At 39.6% G+C, this 11,808-nt stretch overlaps 1 protein-coding gene across 1 annotated transcript in view; it reads left to right on the forward strand.

Moving 5' to 3' along the window:
• Positions 1 to 9,311: 9,311 nt before the first annotated feature.
• LOC101629438 (butyrophilin-like protein 1) overlaps positions 9,312 to 11,808 on the forward strand; it is a 6,508-nt gene continuing 4,011 nt past the window's right edge. Inside the window, exon 1 of the mRNA XM_012734875.1 lies at positions 9,312 to 9,624. Coding sequence (XP_012590329.1) covers positions 9,312 to 9,624 — 313 coding nt within the window. The remainder of the gene's footprint in view (positions 9,625 to 11,808) is intronic.

The raw sequence follows: 11,808 nt of genomic DNA on the forward strand, positions 1-11,808 counted from the left end.
TCATCTCGAGGTATTTTTAACTTCTTCCTTGATCTCCTCATTAATCCAGTGTTTTTTCAGTAGTGTGGATTTTAATCTCCATGAGGTAGGAGTGTTCCTTTCTTTCTTTTTCTGGGTTACTTCTAGTTTGATGCTTTCAGAGAAGACAGTTTGTATGATTTTGATCTTGGAGTATCTGTTAATGTTTGTTTTGTGTCCAATTTGGAGAATGATCTATGTGGATTTGAGAAGAATGTGTACTCAGGTTTCTTTGGGTATAGTGTCCTGTAGATGTCTGTTAGGCCCACAAATCTAGATCCTTGTTTACAGCTCATGTGTCCTTACCTAATTTTTGTCTTGATCTATCCAATGGTAAGAGTGGTATGTCATGTTGAAATATCCTACTACGTATGTATTTTCTCTGATGTCCCTTTTCATGTATATTTTGATACTCCTTTGTTTAGTGAATATATGTTGATATTGTTATGGTTTCTTGATGTATTATCCATTTTTTGGCAATGACAGTCTGTGTCTCTTTTTGCTTTTTTTAGTTTGAAATTTATTTTATCTGATATGGATATAGCTGTTCCTGCCTTCTTTTTTTTGTCCATTTGCCTGTAGGATTGTTTTCCATCCGTTTACTTTCAATCTATGTTCTTTTTCCATAATGTTGGTTTCTGGGGAATGACTTTCTTTCTGGGCTGTACTATTTCTTTTGTAGTTAAGTGTGTTTCCTTTAGACAGCAAAAGGTTGTGTTATGTTTTTTTTTTTTTTTTAAATCCAACTTGAGACTGTCTCTTCCTTGGTGAGTTTAGACCATTTACATTCAGAGTTAATACTGAATATTGAAATCTGTATTTTTAATTTTATTTGCTTTTTTGTGATTCTTTCCTTACCTTGTTCTAGTTTTCTTATTTTTCCTCTGTTGTTCTAGTACTAGGGTACCTTGTACTAATTTTTTTTTGTAGTGGGGCTTAGTAGTTATGAATTTCTGGAGATTTTGTTTGTCATGGATAGGTTTTATTTTTCCATCGAAAAAGAAGAAGATCTTTGCAGGGTAGAGTATTCTTGGTTGGAATTTGTTGACTTGAAGTTTGTTGAATATGTCCCTCCATTCTCTTTATGCCTGCTGTGGTTCTTCAGAGAAGACTGATGTCATCCTGATTGTTTTTCCCTTGTATGTTACCTGTTTCTTCCCTCTTGTGAACTTCATTGTTTTTTCCTTGTCTTGGACCTTTGAAAATTTTACTATTAGTGTCTTGCTGTAGTTTTATTTTCATTGTGGTAGTTTAATGTTCTTCTTACTTCCTATATTTCTATTTTTGTTTCCTTCTTTATGTTTGGAAAATTGTCTTCAATTATCTCCTTGAACAGTGTTTCAGCTCCTTGTTCTCTCTCTTTGCTCTCTGGGATACCTATGATTCTTATATTTCTTTCGTTATTGTATCTGCTATTTCTTGGATTGCCTTTTCAGTTTTTTCCTTTGTAGTTTCTTTCCTTTTCTTTTTGAATCTTCAAGGATGTTGATTCATTCTTCCATTTCTTCTATTTTGTTTTCTTGGCTTTTCCAGAGTTCTTGAGTTTCTCCATCTGTCTTTGATTATCCTCCAGATCCTTCATTCTTTTCCTCAGCTCACTGATTGTGCTTTTATCTCTTTCTACTTGTTCCTTTTGCCCTTTACTTATTTCCACCTTTGTCTTTTTGAAATCTTTATTAAGTGGAGGTATTTTTCTATTTCCATAATGTTGTTTTCTGGGGAATGACTTTCTCTCTGTGGTGTATTTTTTTTTCCCAGAGGGGCCATCTTGATCACTTATGTTTCTTCTTCTTCCTGTTAACCTTCTGCCTTGTTCTGTTCAAAGTTCTCCTGTATCTTGTTGGTGGGCATGATTTCTATTTATTCTTGCTGTTGTGTGAATATGTCTGCCTGTTGTCTAAACCTCTGTGTTTGGGTACACATCCAGACACTTCAGTTGTGGAAGATGTTCTGCTTTGTTCCAAGTTGTGCTTTGTTTCAAGATCTCCTGTTTTTCCAGTCCCACTGTGAAACTGAGTATATCATCTCAGCCAGCAATAGCCAGGGGTCTCTTGTGGAGTTCTGCTTCTTCCAGTGACAGGTTGAATCCTAGTCTTTGGTAGGTGCCTGCAAAAAGTGCCTGGATGGGCTGGTTTTCTCTGTTGAACTTCTCATTTCCTCTGTTGTTGTCTGTAGCCTTCTGATGTCCCAGGTTACTTCTGTAGCTGCCACGACATCACTGCCAAGCCAGCCGCCAAGCCAATTACATTTATATCAGCTAAAATAGACTTCAAACTAAAAAAGATAAAAAGAGGTGTATACAGTCACTACATTACAACTAAGGGGACAATATATCAAGAAGACATCAAAATATACTTACCAAATGAAGGAGCTCCAAAATATATCAGACAACTATTAACATCTTTTTTTTTTTTTTTAAGATTTCTTTTATTTATGTGTACAGAATTGGGGTACAGGCCAGAGGTGCAGGGACAGTGAGAGGATTCACCAGAGACAGAGAGGGTAATAGAACAGGCATATCGCCAAGGAACACCTGAGGTGAGCAGCGGGCAGATCAGGTGAATTCTGCTGCACCATGTAGGTCACCTCCCTTGCCAGGGATGGGACTTGCACTGAAGTAGCTGCAGTGAGCTTCACAGCTGTTGCACCACCAGGGAGGGTCAACTGTTAACATCTCTGAAAACACACACTAGAGAAAATGTGTGTGTAGTAGGAGGCTTTAGCACACCACTCTCAACAATGGATAGATCAATGAGTCAAAAATAAACAAGGCCACTAAAGCTTTAAACAAGGACCTAGACCTTTGTTCTCCATAGAGAAATGAGAACCTTGAAGTATAAAATATTCTTGGTTGGCATTGTTGTCTTGGAGTTTGTTGAATATGTACCTAATGTTAACCTGATTGGCTTTCCTCTATATGTTATTTGTTTCTTCCTTCTTGTTCATTATTTTTTCCTTTTCTTGAATTCTTTTTTTTAAATAAAGATTTATTTATTTATATATACAAGAACTGGGGTGTAGGGAAGAAGTACAGGGGATGAGAGGACTCACCAGACACAGAGTGGGGTACAGAACAGGTGGATCAACTGAAACACACTGCTGAAGGTAAGAGTGGGCACAGCGTGAAAGTCACCTTCCTGGCCAGAGATCAAACCATGCTGCAGTGGCTGTGGATAGCTTCATAGCGCTGTATTACCAGGTACCAGCTGGTAGTCAGATGTGGTCTAGCACTCCACAAGGGTAGTTATGCTGTGGGTGTTTTCAAGGACTGGTACTTTGTAACCCCTTGTGTTACCAGGAAGGGTCCCTTGTCTTGGATTCTTGGGAGCTTTACTATTATGTCTTGCTGTATTTTTCCTTTGATCATGGAAGTTTGGCTCTTCTTACTTCTTGTATGTCTATTTTCATCTCCTTCATGCTTGGGAAGTTCTTTTCAATTATTTCCATGCATAGTTTCTCCTGTCCTATGTCTCTTTCCTCTCCTCCTGGCATTCCTATAACTCTTTTATTCCTGTTCCTCATGGAGTCATAATTCTTGATGTGTTTCATTATTCTTTTTCCTTCATATTGCTCTTTGATTTTCTGTTTTCCTTCTTTTTATTTCTGTATCTTCAAGAGTACTGATTAGTTCTTCCATTTCATCTATCTGTTTTCATTGATTTTCCCAGAGTTCTTTAGTTTCTCCATTAACCTTTTAATCTGTGTTTCTTTCACTTCCCTCTTTAGGGACTCAGCTTCATTCATTTTTCTTATTATTGACTGTTTTCCTCAAGTCATTCTTTTCTTTTTCATCTTCTTTCAGTTTCTTAATCCTGGAGATTTTGAATTCTCTATCTGGTAGGCTGAGAAGTTCTTCCAGGTCATTATTGCTGGTTCCAATGGTTGGTTTTCTTTTTGTGGTGTGTCCTTTCCCCGAAGGCTTCCTTAGTTGTTTGTATTTTTCCTTCTCCCTGTTGTCTGTTTTCTAATGTGTTCTGTTCATTGGGGCACAGTGCTGCTGGTGCTGGTGGGCGTCTCTAAGGGGTGTCCTTCTGGGATGGTGGGAGCTGGTAGTCAGATCTACTCCACAAGGTTAGTTATGCTGTGGGTGTTTTCATGGGTTGTCCCTGATGGTCTGCTCCGTGTATATTTACTCAGTTCTGTGTGTGTGTGTGTGTGTGTGTGTGCAGTCTTTAGCTTCCAGCTGAGGCCAGTGTCTGTAAACTCCCAGTGCACTTCCTGTACACTCCAGGTGTTAGAAGTGCTGGTATATTTTGCCCCTGCTGGCTCGGCTTCAGATCCTGGTCTTGGGGTCTGCGAAGTGCCATTCTGCTCTGTGCTTGCACCTTGTTGGTTCCTGCTTGATTGTGTAGCCTTCCCCCTCTCAGCTCACAGCTGTGGGTAGGTGTGTTACCCAGCTTCCGCTATGAGTCTGGAATGGGGCTGTGCAATCCCAATGGTGGCAGGACAACCTGCCAGTGTTTCTCGCTCTGGTTGGCTCAGCTCTAGATCCCCAGCCCAGGGTCTGCAGAAGCCCCACTCTGCTCTGTGCACCCCACTCTGCTGTCCCCCACATGATCATGGAGTCCTCCCTTTCTCATCCAGTGGGGTTGGTGCAGTGCCATCTCTAGCTTCCAGCAATGGTGCTGTGCTTGTGCTGTGCACTCCTGCCAGCTGTCAGCAGGACAATCCGCCAGCATATCCTGCCCTTGCTGGCTCAGGGTCTGCAGAAGCCCCACTCTGCTCTGAGCATACCACTCCATTGATCCCACCAGTTTGCGGGGCCCTCCTTTTTCATTTCCAAGAGTGAAGAATGGTGTGGCCCCTGGCGTCTGGCTATTTCCCGGGTGCTTTGTGTTCCCGCTGGCAGCAGGATGACTGCCAGCAGATCTTGCCCCTTTCATCACTTTAAGCAATGTTCACCTTGAATTTTTAGTTGGGCTGATGCTTCCATCTGATTGGTACGACCCAAAATCTCACTGATTACTTTTCAGATGTTGAACCATCCTTGTGTTGCTGGGATTAATCCTGCTTGGGCATCAAGTGTGATTCATTTATGAACTTGGTTTGCTACAATTTTGTTGGGGATTTGTGCATGTATGTTCATCACAGAGATTTTGGTCTGTAGCTTTCTTTTTTTGTGACTGTTTCTGATATTGAATTAATGTTGGTCTCATAAACTGTGTTTGGTAATGTTCCCTGTTCCTCAATTATTTTGAATTGTTGAGGTTGTTAGGTATTTGTTCATCTTTGAAGTTTTGATAGAACTCACTAGTGAAAATCTCTGACTTGAACTTTGTTTTTTGGGAAATTTGGGATTACTGTTACAATGTATTTGCATGTACTTTGACTATTTAGGTTTTCTATTTCTTTCTGATTCAGTCTTGAGCGTTTGTATACGTCTAAGAATTTTTCTGTTTCTTCTAAGTTACTTAATTTGTTGACATGTAGGTGTTTAGTGGTCTCCTATGATACTCTGTATTCCTGAAATGTCAATTGTAACTTCTCTTTCAATTCTGATTCTATATATTAGAGGTTTTCTTTTTTTCCTGTAACCATACAGGAGGTTTGTCTATTCTGTCTAATTTTTAAACCTATGTTTTTTGCCTCCTTAATCTTTTGCACTTTGATTTCCTTTATTTCATTTATTTTTGCTTTAGTTTTTATTACTTGCTTCCTTCTATTTTTTTTAAAATTTCATTTGTTATATTTGTGGTTCTTTTAAGTTAAAGATTCCGTAGTTTGTTTGAACTCTTTCTTGATTTTAGGCATGGGCCTGTATTACTGTGTACTCTCCTCTTAGTGCAGCTTGTGCTGTGTCTCACTAAAAGGCGTGTCCTTATTGCCATTTGTCCTAAAGTATTTTTAATTTTTTGCTTAACCTAATAATGATTTAGTAGTTTCTTTTCAGTCTCCATGTTTTAGAGTTTCCTTACTTCTTTTATTATTATTTTATATTTTGATATCATTATGATCAGAGAGATACTTCTATCATTTCATTTCTAGGGACTTATTGACATTTGATTTCTGAGTCAAAATATGGTCTGTTCTTCAGACTGTTTTTTGCAATGTAAGAAAAATATTTACTCTGCGCTTTTTGAGTTTAGTGAACTATAAACATTTATTAGTTTCTTGTATTTTTTTTTTTTGTTTCTTGTATTCTTTTTCCTCACTTAAGGCTGTTGTTTCCTTGTTGCTTTTCTGCCTGGTGGATGTGCCCATTGATGAAAGGCGGGTGCGGAAAACCTTTACCACTGCTGAGTATCAGGTACTGCTACTAAAGTGTGTTCAGGTTTATTAACAGTTGCCTTAGCTATTTTGATGCTCCTTTATTTGATGCCTACAGTTGGTGATTTCTAGATCTTCCTGATGTGTGACTCTGTGTCTCTTGTTACCTTTTTTTAGCTGGAAGTCAATTTTATTTAATATAATTCCTCCTACCTTTTTATCTGGAGCACCATGTTTGTTTGTTTTTAGTTTTATTTCCAACCACTTTTTGTGAACCTGTTTATTCTTTGGAGCTGCTAGGGGACTACTTGAAGCTGTCAGAAGTTGGCTTTTGTTCTGTTTCAAACAATCCCTCTGCCTTTTTCATTTGCCAGTTCAGTGCAATTACTTATAAGGTGACTGTTGATACAATATGATTTACTCCTGTCATTTTTTGTCTTTAGTTTTCTGGTTTTACTTACTTTTTAAAAAAATTTCCTCTGCTTTTAAAAGGAATGTTCTTTTTAATATAGCTCATAGGGCAAGTCTAGTGCTTGCAAACTCCATCGTGTTTGTGTGGAAGGTCTTTAGTTTTCCCTCATATCTGGAACTGAGTCTCGTGGCTATGGTATTGTTGACAGAAAGTTTTTACAGTATTTTGAATATGTACTTTAATTCATTCCTTGCTTGTAGAATATGTCATATGGAAGTACCTTCATAGGTTACCCACTTTTTCCACCTAGCCATGTGTAATATTCTTTCTTTGTCTTGAACTCTTGGTAGTTTTATGGCTGTATGTCTTGGTGTGGGTCTCATTATATTTATTTAATAGGTGTAGTTTTATCTCTATAGATTTGTACATTTAGTTCCTTCTCTACATCAAGTTTTCTTCTGTCTTTGAATAGTTCTGCTCCCTTCTTTCTGTCTTCTCTTTCTGGAATGAATACCATTGCTCAATGAGTTGGCTGGACCTTGAAATTTTAAAAAATATTTTCCTCTTTATTCATCCCCTTATGTCCTTTGTGCATTATTATTTGATCTTTGGTCACATTATTATTTGATTATTTGGTCACATATTTGATCTTCCTTTTGCTCTATTCTGCTTTCAAAAGCTTTCTCCAGAAATTTGTATCATCTCTATTGATCTTTTTACATCCTTCAACTCTGTTATTTTATAATTTAAGGCTTCAGTGTCTACTTTAAGTTCACTAACTTTATTTCCCAATCCATTTATTTATTATTCTGAGTTTTATTGTGTATCTTTGATTAGTCTTCCATTTCCTTAAACTTACTTTGTCATGGCAATTTTGAAGTCTCTACCTGATAGGAAGATGCGATCTTCCATGTCTTTGTTCTTGTGTATTGGAGAGTTGTTCTCCTCTTGTGATTTCATTTTCCATGTTGATGTTGCTATTTGGTGTGTTTATTTGTGCCTATTTTGCTCTTTAGGTTTTTTATTTTAAGCAAGTCATTGTTGATATTAATTTAGAGATTTGACTTATTTTCAATTTCATTAGATGGTACTATAGTGATTTTAGATTTTGGACCTTTCTAGACTTCTGCAGGTCTACAAAGCTGATTTATGAGATGCTGTGTCATAGGGTGTGGGTGTGGAAGAGGGTCAGCTACCCTCTGGAGTATGCACTGTGGTAGGGGACATCGCAGCTCAGGTCTTTGGCACCACTGGCTGCCCACCTGTTCTGTTTTTAGGCTCTAGATACTGCATGTGCACATTGTCAGCGTGTTTCGGGACGTCAGCCCCAGTCCTGGGAGGGGAGAGTGGTTGAGTACTCCACACTGCCTTTGTTGTTTTCACTAGGGACGTGGTCTGCTGGGAACATCCAATTTGCCTGCATGTATTTCCCCTCAGTCAAGGATGTGTGTCTCCACAGCATTTGGCTAAGCTTCCCTAAGCTCAAGGGCCGGTTAAGTGGCAGAGCCAGCATTTGTACTGAACCTTCCCATCCTTGACCCAGACTACAAGTGTCTCCCCACCTACCTCCTTTTTTATTTTATAATATAATAGTTTATTTTTACATTATTTTGTGCCTTTTTCCATCTCAGTTGTAATCCCCGTGGGTTTTCCATCACCAGATCTCCCGTGTGCCATCACCATAGTCCAGTGCCTTCCCTCCCCCCACTGTTTTTGATCCTATTCCCCACTCCACACCTGTAAAATGTCTCTGGTATATAGTTGTTCATTATTATTATTATCTTCTCCCTTTGTCCATTATATTCCTGATATGAGTGAAACCATCCAGTATTCTTCCTTTTCTTTCTGGCTTATTTCACTAAGCATGATCCTTTCCAGTTTCATCCATGTTTCTGCAAAAAGCATGTACTTATCTTTTTTGATCGCTGAACAATATTTCATTGTGTATATGTACCACATCTTTTTATTTATAGCCATCTACTTTTGGGCATTTGGGATGATTCCATGTCTTTCCTATTGTAAATAAAACAGCAATAAACATGGGGGTGCACCACCCACCTCTTTTTAAATAAAGCATGAATGTCTTCTGTGACCATGTTGGTGATGACTTTCTTGTGTCTTATGTCCAAGAGCTTTTCCAACTAAGTTGCAAAGCACTATTTTTCTCTGGGTGCACTGTTCTACTGGTAAACCTAGATGATCATCTGGGGAATGAAGCGTGGAATGTCTTTTGATACCATCTATAACCTCTCAGGACCTCTTTTTGAAATGCATATTCTTGAGTACTTCCCAATATATTTAATCAGATCTAGGGAAGCCCCCACATTCTATGCTTACAAGCCATCCTGGTGATGATGGTACATGCTGAAGGTGGGAACCAAGGAGTTATTTGTTCAAGGAAGGTCCTGCTATCAGGTACACAAGTGAATGAGGAAGTATCTTTGACATTATTTCTGGACCATAGGTTGCAGCTTGGAGATCTTTCTCAGGTTCAGAATTGCCCCTGCTCAGTCTTTCAGTTCAGCTGCTCTCATTTGACGCTTTCTCTCAGCTGCCTGTGCCTTCCCGTTGCAGTTATGTGTTCCCTGCTCTTGGTGTGTGCTTCCTAAGCTTTCTATCTCCTACATCTGTGTTCACAGGTGATTTCCTGGTGGTTGGGTCCCCAGACACTATTATGGCAGAGGTGGGCAAGGACGCCACACTGCCCTGCTCCCTGCACCCAGCCATGAGTGCAGAGGACATGGAGCTGAGGTGGTTCCGGTCCGACACCTTGGAGTCTGTGTTCATCTATCAAGACCGGCAGGAGAAGAGTGAAGAGCTGACGTTCCAGTATGCAGGGCGGACCTCACTGTTGGGAGAATTACTCAGTGAGGGGGAGGCTGCTGTGATCATCCACAAGGTCCAGGCTTCTGACAAAGGGCTGTATATCTGCAGCTTCAGAGATGGAGACTTCTATGAGGAAGCCAGCATGGAGCTGAAGGTGGCAGGTTGGTGATGTTATTAAATGTCAGAGTTTTGGAGTTTGGAGCTGGTAAGCACCCAAGGGCAACATAATATAGCTTCTCATTTCATTCATGAGGAAAAGGACTTGTTAATTCATTGTTGCATTAAATGTAAAAATGCAGAGCACCACTGTTCTAAACACTTGGGTACATCAGTGAACCCAACCAAGTCCTTCACTGTGAATTTATATTTTCAAGTGGAACATAGAACAATGATATAAACACACATGTTACAGATGATTAGTCATGATAAATGATGAGGCTAATAAGCTAAAAGCTACAGGAGAACTGGGTCAGCAATGTGGGAGTGAAGGCAGGTTGCAGCAGTAGACAAGAGCTCAGGATGGTCCCACTGGAGCATCGCTTGGTCCTATTGGCTCAGCATTTCTTTTCTCAGCAAAAATGGTCCTTAGTGCAGAGCAAAAACTTAGTAGCTATCAGGGAGTTAATTTCTGCACATTAAAAAAAAATAGGTCATACAGATTGCTTTATTGATTTTTAAGATTTAGTTATTTATGCATAAAGAACTGGGATATAGGCCAGGAGTGCAGAGGCAGTGATAGGATTCACGAGAGACAGAGTGGGGAGCAGAACAGGCAGATGGACTAAAACACAGCTGGCGGGCAGCAGACAAGACAGGATAGGTCTGCTGCGCCATGTGGCTGAAGAGGTTGTCTATAGCTTCGTAGTGCTGCACTTTAACCCCTTGTACCACTAGAGAGGGCCCTCCGCATAGTTTTATTTAGAAATAATTAATATACTTAGATATAGAATAGATTAATTGTGTAAATCTAAAGCATAAACATGTTGATTTGATTTACATGGACAGTGAAATGATTGCTACAATACATTAACGATAATCCATTTTCTAATACAGATACAATAAAAGAAGCAAAAGAGGAAAAATTGTTACATCACACACACACACACAAAACACAACCAGCAACAAACAGTATTAAGAGTCACTCCTAACAAGTTTTCTACATACCTCACAGCACTGGTAGCTATAGTCATTATGTTGATAATTATAGGGAATCAAATTTCTTTTATGTATGTGTGTATACATATATTACATCATTGTTCATTTCTGTGCAGTATTTGTTTTCTCCTCTCAGATGTAGTCCCCACAGATTTCCTACCACCTATTCACCCATGAGCCATCACATAGCCCATTTTGCTCTTTCTGCCCCTGTCTTAATCCCTCCCTCTCGCTCCTGCTGAATGTCTCCAATTCATAGTTTCCTGCTAGTTTTATTTTTCCCCTGATGCCTCACTTTTCCTCCTTATATTCCTCCTATAAGTGACACTATGTGGCATTTTTCTTTTTCCTTCTGGTTCATTTCACTGAGCATAATCCCTTCTAGCTCTATGGAAATGGAATGTCTAGGCAAAGGGAACAGTTGTATAAGACCTGGTGTGAGTGTGCACTTAGTGTGTTCTGACTCACCTGCAGTCCCTGTGGAAAAGAGGAGTCATGGTTATAAGAGATGACAATAGTGTTGTAAAATGATGTCATGGATCCAGAATACACAGGTCGAGGGTGGGTGATTAATGCTACCAAAGACCATATACAAACTCACCAGGAAGTAGACTCTGGAGCTGGGACTATTTTATCAGGCCCTTTCCATATGTCTCTTTAGCTTAGAGGAGGAAGGACGAGGGGTCCAGGGAGCACGGTGATTTTGGTAACAGTGGTTAAATTCATGGATTTGTGGTTTGGGGCCTTGCGGGCAGAGTCTGTAAAGACTGTGAGGGGAGCAGAAAGGAGAAGGGTGGGCTGGGCCTGGCCCCCGGCAGGTGGAGAAGGCTGTGTGCTGTGTTCTTGTGTTTGGATGTGAAACTGTTGAAAGCTTTGAGCATAACAGGGCTTAGAATGATGGCTCTGGAGTGTTAGGAGAAGGCAGGGGAGAGAGTCTGGAGGTGTGGAGAGCAGCTATATGGAGAGGAGGGTGCTTGAGTTTGCACATGGCAGGGGGTGGATGGAGGTCAGTCATAGATTTAGAAATAAGACTCTTGGGTGAATATAAGGACACAGAGTATTTAAAGGGAAGAGAAGGAATTATAGAGACTTGCAAAATTGTCAACGTATCTTTTTTATTTTATATTAGGATAAAAATGTGTACCAGTTAGCTAGCACAATAATGATGTTATATAACAAACAATCAAAGA

Source organism: Condylura cristata, unplaced genomic scaffold, assembly GCF_000260355.1.
Source record: "Condylura cristata isolate star-nosed mole 26May11 unplaced genomic scaffold, ConCri1.0 scaffold00085, whole genome shotgun sequence".
NCBI lineage: Eukaryota > Metazoa > Chordata > Mammalia > Eulipotyphla > Talpidae > Condylura > Condylura cristata.